The sequence below is a fragment of the Pecten maximus genome, chromosome 5 (assembly GCF_902652985.1).
Source record: "Pecten maximus chromosome 5, xPecMax1.1, whole genome shotgun sequence".
NCBI lineage: Eukaryota > Metazoa > Mollusca > Bivalvia > Pectinida > Pectinidae > Pecten > Pecten maximus.
Window position 1 is genome coordinate 32,329,143 of NC_047019.1, and position 19,915 is coordinate 32,349,057.

Consider the following 19,915-nt stretch of genomic DNA (forward strand, 5'->3'; position numbering starts at 1 on the left):
CTTGTCTCTGGTACTTACCTCAACACACTGTAGGATCAGGAGACACAGTCCAGTCGGTCATGTCTCTGGTACTTACCTCAACACACTGTAGGATCAGGAGACACAGTCATGCTGGTCTTGTCTCTGGTACATACCTCAACACACTGTAGGATCAGGAGACACAGTCTAGCTAGTCTTGTCTCTGGTACTTACCTCAACACACTGTAGGATCAGGAGACACAGTCTAGCTAGTCTTGTCTCTGGTACTTACCTCAACACACTGTAGGATCAGGAGACACAGTCCAGCTAGTCATGTCTCTGGTACTTACCTCAACACACTGTAGGATCAGGAGACACAGCCCAGGGTGTCTCTGGTACTTACCTCAACACACTGTAGGATCAGGAGACACAGTCTAGCTAGTCTTGTCTCTGGTACTTACCTCAACACACTGTAGGATCAGAAGACGCAGTTCAGCTAGTCTTGTCTCTGGTACTTACCTCAACACACTGTAGGATCAGGAGACACAGCCCAGGGTGTCTCTGGTACTTACCTCAACACACTGTAGGATCAGGAGACACAGTCCAGCTGGTCTTGTCTCTGGTACTTACCTCAACACACTGTAGGATCAGGACCACAGTCCAGGGTGTCTCTGGTACTTACCTCAATACACTGTAGGATCAGGAGACACAGTCCAGCTAGTCTTGTCTCTGGTACTTACCTCAATACACTGTAGGACCAGGAGACACAGTCCAGCTAGTCTTGTCTCTGGTACTTACCTCAACACACTGTAGGACCAGGAGACACAGTCTAGCTAGTCTTGTCTCTGGTACTTACCTCAACACACTGTAGGATCAGGAGACACAGTCTAGCTAGTCATGTCTCTGGTACTTACCTCAACACACTGTAGGACCAGGAGACACAGTCCAGCTAGTCTTGTCTCTGGTACTTACCTCAACACACTGTAGGATCAGGAGACACAGTTCTATGAGCTGCTCCTGTCCCGTTTGGTCCACAAATTGTACAGCCTGTTGTAGGTAGGATTCAAGATAGACGGACACTTGTTCTCCACTGAAATTTAAAAATAAAATGATATAGTATCAAGTTCAAATGCGATTACTGGAAACCTAATTTGACACTAAATATTTCCAACTGCTATGATATCTAACATAAAAGCATATTACTCACAATTCTAATGAAAGCTCAATAGAAACCTGTGTATTTCATCATCCAGTCTAACCAGACCAAAAATGTCTCATAGACTGGCAGATTTCATTATATCATATAAATTAGAACTTCAACACTGTGATTAACAAAATGATCTATAATATATATCTCCCCTTCAGAACACTTGTTTTCAAAGAAATTTCTATATACTCTAAAGGAACTGAAGAGCTTATACCTGGTCTGCAGGAGAAGCTGCAGCAGAAATGATCTGAGAACAGGAGTAGGGTCAATGCTGTCATCAAATATTGTCATCTTCTTGGTTACTACCATGCCCTTGTCAGCTGACCTTGTGATGTAACCGAGAAGTTTCCGGACTACTTCATCAGAGGGCGGTGTGTCTTCAGCAAAACACAGCTGGGACACAACCTCCATAAAGAAACTATTGATCCTCTTCTTGTAGTCAAAGTACTTCTTACTTTTCTCACTATTACATACATAACAAGATTTGTTAAAGAACCACATATACTTTTTAAAATGATATGAAATCCATGATGATAACATATTTTTTTTTTCTAAAACACAGCTGTCAAAACGTATGAATTTTATCTTGAATGATCAAAATATCAAACAACACAACATAGTGTTTATATTGTATATTGTTACAGTATTGGTTTCTCAGGTTTTTTGTTGTTTTTTTTTTAAATCTGTAATTTAACTTTAACTTGTTACACTCATATCATCTCTTTTTCATTAAAGGTTTGTTATTAGTGGAATGAAAATAGACTACAGACATATACATCAGTTAGCTGTTATTTATTAGGAATGCTCAATAAGTATGTGGGTATACATACCTTTTGTGAACATCTTCATTTGCTTTCAAGTTGGCAGGAATTTCTGAGTGACAAACTGGGCATATCAACTCTTTGATGATCAAAATGTCATTGTAACATTGTGGACAGATTTTGTCCTTACATGGAAGGTAGACAGGAGGTCCTTCAAGCTCATTCTCACAATTTTTACACTTGTCATTTTTGCTGTAAATCGAAAGTAGTAGACCTATAGATAAAATGGTTATTCGGGATGAATTTGGCAGATTGTCCACTAAACAGTCAATAGGTACTATAAATCACTTTAACAAGGGATTTATTTTTGCTTTAATATGTGAGAAGAGTCAATCACGAATTCAAATCCTTCAAAATTATTTGGTTGAAAATAACACCATGCGAGCATGGAAGTTGGATTTTCTGAAAACAGTTTGTTAGTGACCATGATCATACATCCCTGAAACTCGAACTTGGGAGAGATATTTTTTAATGTTTCTTTATGAGTGTTAACAGTTTGATTAAAATTCATCAAGAAATTAAGCCGTTAGAGAGCTGACAAATTAAGATTTTCTAAAAAAAATTGTCAAGATATTATGGTCCTCTGTAAATTGTGTGAAGTTTTATCGAAATTCCTAAAGGAATGAAGCTGCTAGAGATCCCACCAGGTCTAACAAGATGCCGAATGGGCCTGAATTGCTCACCTGCTTCTAGAGCAACTTTGAAGTTGATCTGTGTCATTTATATGTAGATGTTAACTAATGTTGATTACCAATTATTATCAGAGACTAGGCTAGATAGGTTTATCCATGTTATTATTTTGCAAGCTTTCATTCCACTATACTATTGGCCCAATACCAGGTCTGGGGAGTCTCTTGGCTATAGAGAAATCATTGTTTAAAGATTTTAACACATATGATTACTGTGATCTTGAATGTAGGTCAAGGTCATTCATTTGAACAAACTTGGTAACCCTTAACCTGAACATGCTCAGAATCCAATATCAGGTCTCTGTGCCTCATGGTTATTGAGAAGAAGTTTTTTTTTTTAAAAATGTTGATACCGGACGGCCAGACACTGCACCACAGCATAAGCTCACTTGCCCTTAAAGCAGGTGAGCCTAATATGTAATGTGCTTACATATATTGTTGATGGAGAATTCATTATTCCAGTCCAAGAAAATTAATTTACTGTTCAAGAAAATTAATTGACTAACTTGATATCAAAGTAGTGAGCGACAGCTAGTTTGTTGCACATCTTCAAGAACTTCTCCACCTTTTCTAAAGCTTCTAACGATTTCATGTTGGCACCAGTTTTCATCATCTGGAAAGGAATATAATTATACAACTTTTGAAAGTGAAAAATGATAATAACGGTCAAGGAAGAAAAACAAGAGATCCCAGAGGGATCTTGGCGCCCACCATTGAATGTTCTTCATAGGTTCCATCTCAGATTGATCTTTTCTCTACTTTTCTCTTCTTCTAAGTCTTACTAATCTGTGTAAATTCAGAAGAAACCTCTAGTACTTTTCAAACAAGGGAACCCTATATATAAAAGTTAAGATCAAGGCACCAAAGGGAACCTATATATGGAATTTGAGAAAGATTCCTTCAGTACTTTCTGAGAAAGATGGCTGCCTATCGGCCATGTTGTTTTCCGATTGGTCTCAAAATACAATATGCATAACTAGGCACCTTGGGGAACCTACATATGAAATTTCAGGAAGATCCCTTCATTAGTTTCTTAGAAATAGCAATAACCAGTTTCAATTTTCGAAATCCAAGATGGCTGCCTGTCGACCATGTTGTTTTCTGATTAGTCTCAAAATACAATATGCATAACCAGGCACCAAGGGGAACCTACATATGAAATTTCAGGAAGATCCCTTCAGTGCTTTCTGAGAATTATCGATAACAAACTTCAATTGTCAAAATCCAAGATGGCTGCCTGTCGGCCATGTTGTTTTCTGATTGGTCTCAAAATGCAATATGCATAACTAAGCACCAAGGGGAACCTACCTATGAAATTGGAGAAAGATCCCTTCAGTACTTTCTCAGAAATAGCGATAAAAATACTTCAATGGTCAAAATCCAAGATGGCTGCCTGTCGGCCATGTTGTTTTCCAATCAGTCCCAAAATGCTATATGCATTACTAGGCACCAAGGGGAACCTACTTATGAAATTTGAGAAAGATCCCTTCAGTACTTTCTCAGAAATAGCGATAACAAACTTCAATTGTCAAAATCCAAGATGGCTGCCTGTCGGCCATGTTGTTTTCCTATCAATTCCAAAATGCAATATGCATAACTACGCACCAAGGGGAACCTACATATGAAATTTGAGAAAGATCCCTTCAGTACTTTCTCAGAAATAGCGATAACAAACATCAATGGTCAAAATACAAGATGGCTGCCTGTCGGCCATGTTGTTTTCCGATCGGTCCCAAAATGCAATATGCAAAATAAGGCACCAAGGGGAACCTACATATGAAATTTGAGAAAGATCCATTCAGTACTTTCTCAGAAATAGCGATAACAAACTTCAATGGTCAAAATCCAAGATGGCTGCCTGTCGGCCATGTTGTTTTCCGATCGGTCCCAAAATGCAATATGCATAACTAGGCACCAAGGGGAACCTACATATGAAATTTGAGAAAGATCCCTTCAGTACTTTCTCAGAAATAGCGATAACAAACTTCAATGGTCAAAATCCAAGATGGCTGCCTGTCGGCCATGTTGTTTTCCGATCGGTCCCAAAATGCAATATGCATAACTACGCACCAAGGGGAACCTACATATGAAATTTGAGAAAGATCCCTTCAGTACTTTCTCAGAAATAGCGATAACAAACTTCAATGGTCAAAATCCAAGATGGCTGCCTGTCGGCCATGTTGTTTTCCGATCGGTCCCAAAATGCAATATGCATAACTAGGCACCAAGGGGAACCTACATATGAAATTTGAGAAAGATCCCTTCAGTACTTTCTCAGAAATAGCGATAGCAAACTTCAATGGTCAAAATCCAAGATGGCTGCCTGTCGGCCATGTTGTTTTCCGATCTGTCCCAAAATGGAATATGCATAACTAGGCACCAAGGGGAACCTACATATGAAATTTGAGAAAGATCCCTTCAGTACTTTCTCAGAAATAGCGATAGCAAACTTCAATGGTCAAAATCCAAGATGGCTGCCTGTCGGCCATGTTGTTTTCCGATCTGTCCCAAAATGGAATATGCATAACTAGGCACCAAGGAGAACCTACATATGAAATTTGAGAAAGATCCCTTCAGTACTTTCTGAGGATTAGCGATAACAAGAATTGTTTACGGACGGACGGACGGACGGACGGACGGACGGACGGACGGAGGGAGGGACGGACGGACGGACGGACGGACGACGGACCACGGACGCAGGGCGATTTGAATAGCCCACCATCTGATGATGGTGGGCTAAAAATTATAAATGTATAATGGGTACATTTTACTTCAAAGCTAACACTGCTTAAAAACAAAGCAAGCATGTATCATCGTACAACTGTATGTTCAGGCTGTGCCAGTTTGTCAGTATGGTAAGTTTGATGATTACTCCTATAATCACTAACAAGAGGCCCATACATAGGCCTTAATGGTCATTCGACAGACCCTACAACAGTATAACCTGTCTAAACCGGATGTAACTGGGACCAGACTATTTGGCCGGTTTACACGGGTATCTGGTTTATAGAGATTGGTAATAATACAATCAATTGTATTATAATTGTACTTAAATACTCAACAGCAGTGTAGTGATACTGGCAACTATTGTGTATGATTGTGTACTACTGTATGCTGGTCATGGACTGGTCGCCATCTTGGATTACTGAACAACCCAAAACAAGAGATCCCAGAGGGATCTTGGCGCCCACCATTGAATGATCTTCATAGGTTCCATGTCAGATTGATCTTTTCTCTACTTTTCCCTTCATTTTACTAATCTGTGCAAATTGAGACATCCCTCCAGTACTTTTCAAACAAGGGAATCCTAGCTATATAAGAAATTTGAGATTTAACGATAATGGCTGTTTGTTTGCCAGGTTGTTTTCAGGACAGACTGGTCCAAAAATGCAATACAAGGGACCAAGGGGAACCTACTAATGAAATTTGAGAAAGATCCATTCAGTACTTTGAGAAATGGAGATAACAAACTTCAATTGTCAAAATCCAAGATGGCGGTCTGTCGGCCATGTTGTTTTCCAATTGATCTCAAAATGCAATCAGCATAACGAGGCACCAATGGGAACCTCCATATGAAATTTGAGAAAGATCTCTTCAGTACTTTCTCACAAATAGCGATAACAAACTTCAATTGTCAAAATCCAAGATGGCTGCCTGTCGGCCATGTTGTTTTCAGATTGGTCTCAAAACGCAATATGCATAACTAGGCACCAAGAGAAACCTACATATGAAATTTCAGAAAGATCCATTCAGTACATTCTCAGAAATAGCGATAACAAACTTCAATTGTCAAAATCCAAGATGGCTGCCTGTCGGCCATGTTGTTTTCAGATTGGTCTCAAAACGCAATATGCATAACTAGGCACCAAGGGAAACCTACATATGAAATTTCAGAAAGATCAATTCAGTACTTTCTCAGAAATAGTGATAACAAACTTCAATTGTCAAAATCCAAGATGGCTGCCTGTCGGCCATGTTGTTTTCTGATTGGTCTCAAATCACAATATGCATAACTACGCACCAAGGGGAACCTACTTATGAAATTTGAGAAAGATCCCTTCAGTGCTTTCTCAGAAATAGTGATAACAAACTTCCATTGTCAAAATCCAAGATGGCTGCCTGTCGGCCATGTTGTTTTCTGATTGGTCTCAAATCACAATATGCATAACTTGGCACCAAGGGGAACCTACTTATGAAATTTGAGAAAGATCCCTTCAGTGCTTTCTGAGAAATAGCGATAACAAACTTCAATTGTCAAAATCCAAGATGGCTGCCTGTCGGCCATGTTGTTTTCAGATTGGTCTCAAAACGCAATATGCATAACTAGGCACCAAGGGGAACCTTCATATGAAATTTGAGAAAGATCCATTCAGTGCTTTCTCAGAAATAGCGATAACAAACTTCAATGGTCAAAATCCAAGATGGCTGCCTGTCGGCCATGTTGTTATCCGATTGGTCTCAAAAAGCAATATGCATAACTAGGCACCAAGGGGAACCTTCATATGAAATTTGAGAAAGATCCCTTCAGTACTTTCTCAGAAATAGCGATAACAAACTTCAATTGTAAAAATTCAAGATGGCTGCCTGTCGGCCATGTTGTTTTCCGATTGGTCTCAAAACGCAATATGCATAACTAGGCACCAAGGGGAACCTACATATGAAATTTGAGAAAGATCCCTTCAGTACTTTCTGAGAAATAGCGATAACAAGAATTGTTTACGGACGGAGGGACGGACGGACGGACGGACGGACGGACGGACCACGGACCACGGACGCAGGGCGATTTGAAAAACAGCACTTTGTCAGAATCATTTTAGCAGTATTTCAGGCAAGTTTGAGTCAAAACCAACACATGAAACTTGAAACTTGGTTATTGAGAAGAAGTTGTTTAAAAATCTTAGCCTATTTGTCCCATGTGACCTTAAATGATGGTCAAGGTAATTCATTTGAATAAACCTGGTACCCTTTAACTACTACAGGCCTAATATCAAGTCCCTTGGACTATTGATTATTGATTTGCTTTTGAATTGTACTCATTTTACTGCTTTGTATCATGATCTGTATCATGATTGAATATTAGACATTTGACAACTTACTTAAGAATATATGGCATGCCAATATAAATAAATAATTGGATTATACATACGGTCCATAATGGCATACATCTGTTGATGGTAAACTTGTCATCAGCTGCTTGTATAGAGTAAACATGTTCTATAAATAACTTCACCACCAGCACACAGGTCCAGGTCATTCTGTGAAATATCAACATCAGTCATTAACAAAAACAGTGAGTGATAAAGACCTCACCTCTACCCCACCCCATTCTCCTTATAAGAGGCTCAATGGGCCTGTATTGGTCACCTGTTTCAAAAGCAACTTTGAAGTTGATTTAGGTAATCTATGCAGATTCTAAACTGATGACTACTTTATTCAAATATCGGAGTAGGCTAGGTTTATTCATTTAAACATATTCTTCAGCTCTTCATTCAAGCATACCATCAGCCTTATATGAGGATGTCAATATAGGTCAAGGTCATCACTTCAAACAACCTTTCCCCCAAGCATGCCTCTGGCCTAATATCAGGTCCCTGGGCCTCTTGATTATTAAGTAGCTGTTTAAAGATTTCAACAAGAGCTGTTGTAGAACAGCATAGCTCATCACGCAAATGTTTGTCAATAGATATAATTAAAATATATAATCTGGTATTGTTTTGCATATTGGATAAATAAGATTTATATTGTGCACTTGACAGAATTAATTTGATAAAACAAAACATGTCATAAAAAGCATGTTTTTTTTGCCCCCCCCCCCCCCCCAAAAAAAAAAAAAATCTCTACTTTTGACAAGTTTAACAACATAGTACAATTATAAAGAGATGTCTTAATGCCTTTCAACCCTTGCATCAAAATTCTAAAGCTTTTGTTCACATAAGTCTGAAACATGTCAAAAAGCATTTTATTTCCAGAAATCTTTCAGTTCAACTTCTAGATGTAATAGTATAACCCAGGGACACCTAATATCAACTATCAGTACCCTAGTAAAATTATAAAGTGATGTGTTAATGCCTTTCAACACTTCCACCAAAAAATTTAAGTTTTTCTCTAAGACCAAATATGTCATAAAGCACCAAACAGATCAAGTACCTGGCTTCCAGAATGCCCTTGACACAGCGAGGTCCACACTGAACTGTTTCCAGATCATGTCCAGATTGAACCATATCCAGCAATCTCTCCACAACAGGCCGATAGTGACGTACTCTCTGTAACCACTCAGCACGACTTACTACTTTATTCAGTGTCTCTTTCAATGGCTCCAGTTTCTCAAGTAGTAGACGCAAGCCCATTACATCCAAGGTCTAAAAGAGAGAAAACAGGATTTCAATGAGTAAAATGAGTAAAATAAGTAAAATGAGTAAGACGAGTCAATATCATCCATTAAGGCCAGCCTACAGACATAGTAACATGATTTTACAGAGCCAATTCAGAGTCAATATGCTGTATTAAAGTTCATGGGGCAGAAACAATAGGCTTTTACAAAGCCAATATTCTGTATTAAAGTTCATGGGGCAGAAACAATAGGCTTTTACAGAGCCAATATTCTGTATTAAAGTTCATGGGGCAGAAACAATAGGCTTTTACAAAGCCAATATTCTGTATAACAAGAGATCCCAGAGGGATCTTGGCGCCCACCATTGAATGATCTTTATAGGTTCCATGTCAGATTGATCTTTTCTCTACTTTTCCCTTCCTCTAAGTCTTAAGATTACTAATCTGTGTAAATTCAGAAACAGCCCTCTAGTACTTTTCAAACAAGGGTAACCTATATATAACATTTAAGATTTAGCGATAATGGCTGTCTGTTGTTTTCGGATTGGTCCCAAAATGCAACACCAGGGACCAAGGGGAACCTACATATGAAATTTCAGAAAGATCCCTTCAGTACCTTCTGTAAAATAGCGATAACAAACTTCAATTGTCAAAATACAAGATAGCTGCCTGTCGGGCAGGTTGTTTTCTGACTGGTCTCAAAGTCCAATATACATAACTAGGCACAGAGGGCAACCTACAAATGAAATTTCAGAAAGATCCCTTCAGCAATTTCTGATAAATAGCGATAACAAACTTCAATTGTCAAAATCCAAGATGGCTGCCTGTCGGCAATGTTGTTTTCCTATTGGTCCCAAGATGCAATATGCAGAACTACAGACCAAGGGGAACTTACAAAAATGTTTGAGAAAGATCCCTTCAGTACTTTCTCAGAAATAGCGATAACAAACTTCAATTGTCAAAATCCAAGATGGCTGCCTGTCGGCCATGTTGTCTTCCGATTGGTCTCAAAATGCAATATGCATAACTAGGCACCAAGGGGAACCCACATATGAAATTTGAGAAAGATCCCTTCATTACTTTCTCAGAAATAGCGATAACAAACTTCAATTATCAAAATCCAAGATGGCTGCCTGTCGGCCATGTTGTTTTCCGATTGGTCTCAAAATGCAATATGCATAACTAGGCACCAAGGGGAACACACATATGAAATTTGAGAAAGATCCCTTCGGTACTTTCTCAGAAATAGCGATAGCAAACTCCAATTATTAAAATCCAAGATGGCTGCCTGTCGGCCATGTTGTTTTCCCGATTGGTCTCAAAATGCAATATGCATAACTTAGTACCAAGGGGAGCCTACATATGAAATCTGAGAAAGATCCCTTCGGTACTTTCTCAGAAATAGCGATAACAAACTTCAATTATCAAAATCTAAGATGGCTGCCTGTCGGCCATGTTGTTTTCCGATTGGTCTCAAAATGCAATATGCATAACTAAGCACCAAGTGGAACCTACATATGAAATTTGAGAAAGATCCCTTCAGTACTTTCTCAGAAATAGCGATAACAAACTTCAATTATCAAAATCCAAGATGGCTGCCTGTCGGCCATGTTGTTTTCCGATTGGTCTCAAAATGCAATATGCATAACTAGGCACCAAGGGGAGCCTACGTATGAAATTTGAGAAAGATCCCTTCAGTACTTTCTCAGAAATAGCAATAACAAACTTCAATTGTCAAAATCCAAGATGGCTGCCTGTCGGCCATGTTGTTTTCCGATTGGTCTCAAAATGCAATATGCATAACTAGGCACCAAGGGGAGCCTACATATGAAATTTGAGAAAGATCCCTTCAGTACTTTCTCAGAAATAGCAATAACAAACTTCAATTGTCAAAATCCAAGATGGCTGCCTGTCGGCCATGTTGTTTTCCGATTGGTCTCAAAATGCAATATGCATAACTAGGCACCAAGTGGAACCTACATATGAAATTTGAGAAAGATCCCTTCAGTACTTTCTCAGAAATAGAGATAACAAACTTCAATTATCAAAATCCAAGATGGCTGCCTGTCGGCCATGTTGTTTTCCGATTGGTCTCAAAATGCAATATGCATAACTAGGCACCAAGGGGAGCCTACATATGAAATTTGAGAAAGATCCCTTCAGTACTTTCTCAGAAATAGCGATAACAAACTTCAATTGTCAAAATCCAAGATGGCTGCCTGTCGGCCATATTGTTTTCCGATTGGTCTCAAAATGCAATATGCATAACTAGGCACCAAGGGGAACCCACATATGAAATTTGAGAAAGATCCCTTCAGTACTTTCGGAGGATTAGCGATAACAAGAATTGTTTACGGACGGACGGACGGACGGACGGACCACGGACGCAGGGCGATTTGAATAGCCCACCATCTGATGATGGTGGGCTAAAAATTCATGGGGTAGAAACAATAGGCTTTAACAGAGCCAATATTCTGTATTAAAGTTCATGGGGCAGAAACAATAGGCTTTTACAAAGTCAATATCCTGTATTAAAGTTCATGGGGCAGAAACAATAGGCTTTTACAAAGCCAATATTCTGTATTAAAGTTCATGGGGCAGAAACAATAGGCTTTTACAGAGCCAATATTCTGTATTAAAGTTCATGGGGCAGAAACAATAGGCTTTTACAAAGCCAATATTCTGTATAAAAATTCATGGGGTAGAAACAATAGGCTTTAACAGAGCCAATATTCTGTATTAAAGTTCATGGGGCAGAAACAATAGGCTTTTACAAAGTCAATATCCTGTATTAAAGTTCATGGGGCAGAAACAATAGGCTTTTACAAAGCCAATATTCTGTATTAAAGTTCATGGGGCAGAAACAATAGGCTTTTACAGAGCCAATATTCTGTATTAAAGTTCATGGGGCAGAAACAATAGGCTTTTACAAAGCCAATATTCTGTATAAAAATTCATGGGGTAGAAACAATAGGCTTTAACAGAGCCAATATTCTGTATTAAAGTTCATGGGGCAGAAACAATAGGCTTTTACAAAGTCAATATCCTGTATTAAAGTTCATGGGGCAGAAACAATAGGCTTTTACAAAGCCAATATCCTGTATTAAAGTTCATGGGGCAGAAACAATAGGCTTTTACAAAGCCAATATCCTGTATTAAAGTTCATGGGGCAGAAACAATAGGCTTTTACAAAGTCAATATCCTGTATTAAAGTTCATGGGGCAGAAACAATAGGCTTTTACAAAGCCAATATCCTGTATTAAAGTTCATGGGGCAGAAACAATAGGCTTTAACAGAGCCAATATTCTGTATTAAAGTTCATGGGGCAGAAACAATAGGCTTTTACAGAGCCAATATCCTGTATTAAAGTTCATGGGGCAGAAACAATAGGCTTTTACAGAGCCAATATCCTGTATTAAAGTTCATGGGGCAGAAACAACAGGCTTTTACAGGGTCAATATCGTCTATTAAAGTTCATGGGGCAGAAACAATAGGCTTTTACAGAGCCAATATGCTGTATTAAAGTTCATGGGGCAGAAACAATAGGCTTTTACAGAGCCAATATCCTGTATTCAGTTGTAAGGGACATAAACATCAGGATTCAGCAGAGCAGAAATACTCTATTAATGTTCAAGACACAACGAGGTATTGCAAGTGATACCAATCCCCTCACAATAAACAACACATTTACAATTGTACAAAGTTGTTCCTGTTTGAGCAATTTTAAGTAAAAAGACAACTAGAAAATGTCTGTAAGACAAAAATCCCTCTATTTACCGCAAATATGACCTCTACCTTGGAACCCTGAAACACAACAATGTCTGAAATATACTCATATTTGAACTTTGTATAAAGTTTGACCAGAATCTGTCAAACAATGTAGTTGCTGAGTGTTTGTATTGATTCTGGACAGGACAGGACAAGACGGACATGGTCCAATACTTTATATATGCCCTCCTCCCCCATTCATTTTACAGATGAAGTAAGATTTGGATGTATTATGTAACTAAGGGCAATAACTCAGTAAATAAGGGGTGCAGCTCATGAAAGCAAACCAGTCACAAATAATGCCAGAGTAATTTACACATGTACAAAGTTTAATGAAATTCTGTAGAGAAATGTACTTGTAAGAGCATTGATAAAGTTAAATCAGATTAAATCAAAGTAAGGGCAATAACTCTGTGAATAAGGAAGTGTCACGTTTTCCAAGATAATGCCATAATAAACTCATGTATCAGGTTTCATGAAAGGATAAAGTCCGTTTGGGGGTGAAATCGGCCCCAGATTTGATAAAAAATAAAATCTAGTATCTTAACCATGTGTTGTTGATTTTACCTTCTAAAGTATGTAATATTTTTCGTAATTAATTCTTTTGTGATTAATATTCGCGGAAAGAGGAATTTTCGCGTCCTTAGTTTCCATAGGAACCAGCGTTTTTCTGAAAATCAGATGTTTTGCAGACCTTTAACTGCTGTTTTATTGTTGGCCGCAGGTGTGCCCTTTTATAAAACTTTGAGAAAAAAATTATCATGCTGTAATTAATTTATGGTATCAGTTTGGTAGAAGGGCACGCCTGCGGCCACATTTTTTTTTCACTTTTTGTGTCAAAAATACGATGCGATCGGTACTCGGGGTAATTATACTATGATCGGTTTACTAGAAATCCGGACTGTAAAACAGACAAGAGGCCCAGGGGCCTTAACGGTCATCTGACTCTAAATGAAAACCCTTATATTATTGTAGTATGTATTCTCTCTAGGAAGTATATAGTGGCACTGTTGGCCATGGTGGCCATCTTGGCTTTCTGACCGACCCAATAAATAACAACACTTGGTCTGGACCATCTCAGGATCATTTCTGGTAAGTTAGGGCTGAATCCCAAAGGTGGAATTTGAGAAGAAGTTTGAAATAGGTGTTGTTCAGGAAAACCATGATTGCGCAATCATGTAACAAAATGGCCGCCATTGCTGCCATGTCAAAGTTTTTCGAGGCCAAAAAAATAACAACACTATGTTGGCTCGCCTTCCTCGACATCCTCACCCATTTCCAGCTCAATGGCACCAATGGAACTGGAGAAGAAGTTTTAAATGTGTTTTTCAAGATGGCGGACATGGCAGCCATCTTGGATTTCAGACCAATCCAAAAAATAACAACACTTGGTCGGACTCATATCAGGAACATTTCAGGCAAGTTTCAGCCAAACAGTACTGGTGGAACTTGAGAAGTTTAAAATGTGTTTTTAAAGATGGTGGCTATGGCGGCCATCTTGGATTTCGGATCGGCCCGAAAAATAACAACAATTGGTGGGGATCATCTCAGGATCATTTCTGGTAAGTTTCAGCCCAACAGCACTGGTAGAACTTGAGAAGAAGTTTAAAATGTGTTTTTCAAGATGGCGGTTATGGCGGCCATCTTGGATTTTCGGACCGACCCGAAAAATAACAACACTTGGTCGGGATCATATCAGGATCATTTCAGGCAAGTTTCAGCCCAACAGCACTGGTAGAACTTGAGAAGAAGTTTAAAATGTGTTTTTCAAGATGGCGGCTATGGTGGCCATCTTGGATTTCGGATCGACCTGAAAAATAACAACAATTGGTGGGGATCATCTCAGGATCATTTCTGGTAAGTTTCAGCCCAACAGCACTGGTAGAACTTGAGAAGAAGTTTAAAATGTGTTTTTCAAGATGGCGGCTATGGTGGCCATCTTGGATTTCGGATCGACCTGAAAAATAACAACACTTGGTGGGGATCATCTCAGGATCATTTCTGGTAAGTTTCAGCCCAACAGCACTGGTAGAACTTGAGAAGAAGTTTAAAATGTGTTTTTCAAGATGGCGGCTATGGCGGCCATCTTGGATTTCGGACCGACCCGAAAAATAACAACACTTGGTCGGGATCATCTCAGGATCATTTCTGGTAAGTTTCAGCCCAACAGCACTGGTAGAACTTGAGAAGAAGTTTAAAATGTGTTTTTCAAGATGGCGGCTATGGCGGCCATCTTGGATTTCGGACCGACCCGAAAAATAACAACACTTGGTCGGGATCATATCAGGATCATTTCAGGCAAGTTTCAGCTCAATAGCACTGGTAGAACTTGAGAAGAAGTTTAAAATGTGTTTTTCAAGATGGCGGTTATGGTGGCCATCTTGGATTTCGGACCGACCCGAAAAATAACAACACTTGGTGGGGATCATCTCAGGATCATTTCTGGCAAGTTTCAGCCCAACAGCACTGGTGGAACTTGAGAAGAAGTTAAAAATGTGTTTTTCAAGATGGCAGCTATGGCGGCCATCTTGGATTTCGGACCGACCCGAAAAATAACAACAATTGGTCGGGATCATATCAGGATCATTTCTGGCAAGTTTCAGCCCAACAGCACTGGTAGAACTTGAGAAGAAGTTTAAAATGTGTTTTTCAAGATGGCGGCTATGGCGGCCATCTTGGATTTCGGACCGACCCGAAAAATAACAACACTTGGTCGGGATCATATCAGGATCATTTCAGGCAAGTTTCAGCTCAATAGCACTGGTAGAACTTGAGAAGAAGTTTAAAATGTGTTTTTCAAGATGGCGGTTATGGTGGCCATCTTGGATTTCGGACCGACCCGAAAAATAACAACACTTGGTGGGGATCATCTCAGGATCATTTCTGGCAAGTTTCAGCCCAACAGCACTGGTGGAACTTGAGAAGAAGTTAAAAATGTGTTTTTCAAGATGGCAGCTATGGCGGCCATCTTGGATTTCGGACCGACCCGAAAAATAACAACAATTGGTCGGGATCATATCAGGATCATTTCTGGCAAGTTTCAGCCCAACAGCACTGGTGGAACTTTAGAAGAAGTTTAAAATATGTTTTCAAAATGGCGGCTATGGCGGCCATCTTGGATTTCGGATCGACCCGAAAAATAACAACACTTGGTCAGGACCATCTCAGGATCATTTCTGGCAAGTTTCAGCTTAATCCCACTGGTGGAACTTGAGAAGAAGATTGAAATGTCAGATGACCTAAAAATGATATATAATTATTTGGCTACATGTCAGACATAAAAATTATTTAAAATATTGTTTTCAAAATCATATATACCAATTTGCACGCACAAACAAGAGGCCCAATGGGCCTGTATTGCTCACCTGGCTCTACAGCAACTTTGAAGTTGGTTGAGGTCATTTCTACAGATACTATGCTGATTACTTCTTTATTCAAATATCAGAGTAGGCTAGGTTTATTCATATTAATACATTTTCTAGTCCTTTATTCCAGCATTCTATTGGCCTAATATCAGGTCTCAAAGGCTCTTGGCTATCGCAAAATTATTATTTACAGATTTAAGCCGATTTCACCCCTGTGACCTTGAATGTAGGTCAAGGTCATTCATTTGAACAAACTTGGTAGCCCTTCACCTCAGCATGCTTAAAGCCCAATATCAAGTCCCTGGGCCTCTTGGTTATTGCGAAGAAGTTGTTTGAAGATTATAGCCTATTTCACCCATGTGACCTTGAATGAAGGTCAAGGTCATTTATTTGAACAAACTTGGTAGCCCTTCACCCCAGCATGCTACAGGCCCAATATCAAGTCCCTGGGCCTCTTGGTTATTGAGAAGAAGTTGTTTGAAGATTACAGCCTATTTGCCCAATGTGACCTTGAATGAAGGTCAAGGTCATTTATTTGAACAAACTTGGTAGCCCTTGATCCCAGCATGCTACAGCCTAATATCAAGTCCCTGGGCCTCTTGGTTATTGCGAAGAAGTTGTTTGAAGATTATAGCCTATTTCACCCATGTGACCTTGAATGAAGGTCAAGGTCATTTCTTTGAACAAACTTGGTAGCCCTTCACCCCAGCATGCTACAGGCCCAATATCAAGTCCCTGGGCCTCTTGGTTATTGAGAAGAAGTCATTTGAAGATTATAGCCTATTTCACCTCTGTGACCTTGAATGAAGGTCAAGGTCATTTATTTGAACAAACTTGGTAGCCCTTCACCCCAGCATGCTACAGGCCTAATATCAAGTCCCTGGGCCTCTTGGTTATTGAGAAGAAGTCATTTGAAGATTATAGCCTATTTCACCTCTGTGACCTTGAATGAAGGTCAAGGTCATTTATTTGAACAAACTTGGTAGCCCTTCACCCCAGCATGCTACAGGCCAAATATCAAGTCTCTGGGCCTCTTGGTTATTGAGAAGAAGTTGTTTGAAGATTACAGCCTATTTGCCCCATGTGACCTTGAATGAAGGTATAGTAGTCACGTACTGTACGACTGGACAGGGAAGGCTCACCGCCAGGGGCCGGCCTGTTCAGATTGTTTATGATCGTAGTAGCTTATATATCCAAACGAACAATATGCAGTAAAGAAATAATACTTATAAATACATTTGACTGTAAATTGCGTTATTTTCTCAGGCCGACAAGTTTGATAAGTTAACGAAAATGTCGTCTGCCCGCGGTCAGATCATTTCAATCACTACCAAACGGAAAACTTCTCCCTCGATCACTGAAATATATGTATTCCCATACCCTTTACTATGAAGAAAACACACTGCATATTTTCTAATTATTTACTAGGTAGAATCTACCATTTGTGAAAAAGGAAACTGTCCAAAATAAAACGTTTCGTACAAACCGGAAGTTAGTTAGTGTGTAGCACAGTCGGCTCGCTATAGCAAAGGTCTGAAGTTCGATGCCGGTTGGATGTATTCTTTTATTATTATTTTTTTTTATCTTTTCAATTTTTTGATTAAAATTTTCAATTATTCTTTCATGAAAAATTGAAAAAAAAACGTAGAAAAATCTAGTTTACATACACAAGAAAAACACCTTTGTTGAACTAACATCAAATTATTGTGCACAGGTTTCTATTGCATTATTTAGGTAAATGTTTCATACAACCTGGTATACATGTATTAGAATATCCATGAAACAAGATAACATGTTCAATTTTAGTCTTAAAGTTTGATAACTTTTTCATTACTGTATTAATCATGTGAGCAATTGTCATAACATGGTCTATGTTTTCTTTGACCCCCAACACCAGACATTAGACATTTTGACAAGCAGACATGATGTAAAAAAAAACAAAAAAAAACAGGTAATCCCCTGTATGTCAAAATACTCATATCACATCAAGTATGTAATTAATGACAAGAATTTTGTTGTAATTTTTACTTAATTGATGCGTAGATTTGTATTCAGATATTAAATTTGATAATAAAATATGCATTAAATATGTGAATGGAAAATACCAGAGATATCTCTATCCAAATAAATGTATCAAAATTATCTATTTAAGTAGATGTTTCTGCATTTCATATATAGATATCTTTATTTCCCCAACAACTATAAATATCTTTGTTTGGAAACACAGATATATGTTATCCATTTTGTATTTCAATGCTGATAACGAATCAAACTACTGAAATCTCTATTCTAATGAAGATAAAGAATTCTCTGTTTTCTTCTAAATACTGATACCTCTTCAAATCATATTGATATGTTATTTCAAATAAACAAATCTTTAATTAAGATACAGATATCTTATCATCTGGTGTTGGACTGACAAGAAAAGGCAGACTTATGTATATATGTATAACAGTATCTATATCATTTACATATAATTGTACAATTGTTGATGAATAAACTAAATTACAAACTTGTTTATTTCAGAAATGCCTGCACCCATACCAAAAAAAGGTATAAAAAGTTATAACTTTTTAGTACCTTTTTAGTACCTTTTCTGTACCTTTTTCAAAAGGTACAAAAAAGTTATAACTTTTTTGTACCTTTTTGAAAACTTAGAATTTATGAATGTAACTTTTGATAACTTTTTTGGACTTAGACAATTTTAGATGTAACTTTTTTGTACCTTTCTAGACTTAGAAAATTTGAGGTATAACTTTTTTGTACCTTTTCTGGACTTAGAAAATTTCATGTATAACTTTGTGTAACTTTTCTGGACTTTGAAAATTTGAGGTATAACTTTTTTGTACCTTTTCTGGACTTTGAAAATTTGAGGTATACCTTTTTTGTACCTTTTCTGGACTTAGAAAATATTTACAACATCTGAAAAGATTGATTAATTTTAGCAAAACTTTGCTGGACTTAGAAAATTGCATGTATAACTTTTTTGTACCTTTTCTGGACTTTGAAAATTTCGGGTATAACTTTTTTGTACCTTTTCTGGACTTAGAAAATATTTACAACATCTTAAAAGACTGATTATTTTTAGCAAAACTTGTCTGTATCTTTTCTGGACAACCATAAGATTACTAAATAAATCTGATGTTTGCTTATGACACAATAATTACTGTAAATGTAATCACAAATAATTATACAAGACAGTGACAGTGAAATTCTATTACAGGTAATTCAATCAATATAAGCTCAATCCCCATTTAAATGGAAATCTTAATTTAATAATGTACATACAATTGATTAAAATACAATTATCAGTGAACTGTAGGGAATTTGTGATGGGTCAGAGAGGCGAATCGCCTTCAGAAGACCTCAACGACAGGTAAGCTAGGTAACAGGTGATTGGAATCCGAAATGTGTGTTGAATTGCCCATGCATAGATAAATTTTTCATTCCAGAGAGGCATCAAAAATATTTTGATAAATAACATACATATAGATTTAAAATTAAACAAGAGATCCTAGAGGGATCTTGGCGCCCACCATTGAATGATCTTCATAGGTTCCATGTTAGATTGATCTTTTCTCTTTTTTTCCCTTCCTCTTACTAATCTGTATAAATTGAGAAACATCCCTCCAGTGCTTTTTAAACAAGGGAAACTTATATATATGAAATTTGAGATTTGGCTATAATGGTTGTCTGTCGACAATGTTTTCAGATTGGTCCACAAATGCAATACGACGGACCAAGGAGAACCTACATATGAAAATTGAGAAAGATTCC

General features: G+C 38.1%; 1 protein-coding gene across 1 annotated transcript in view; it reads right to left on the reverse strand.

Annotated features, from left to right (window-relative positions):
* LOC117328412 (E3 ubiquitin-protein ligase rnf213-alpha-like) overlaps positions 1–19,915 on the reverse strand; it is a 311,982-nt gene that overhangs the window by 56,844 nt on the left and 235,223 nt on the right. The window contains exons 62-67 of the mRNA XM_033885941.1: positions 8,823–9,034; positions 7,822–7,930; positions 3,182–3,288; positions 1,996–2,178; positions 1,380–1,628; positions 931–1,048 (exon numbers count right to left, since the gene is read on the reverse strand). Of these exons, the coding sequence (XP_033741832.1) occupies positions 931–1,048; positions 1,380–1,628; positions 1,996–2,178; positions 3,182–3,288; positions 7,822–7,930; positions 8,823–9,034 (978 nt within the window). The remainder of the gene's footprint in view (positions 1–930; positions 1,049–1,379; positions 1,629–1,995; positions 2,179–3,181; positions 3,289–7,821; positions 7,931–8,822; positions 9,035–19,915) is intronic.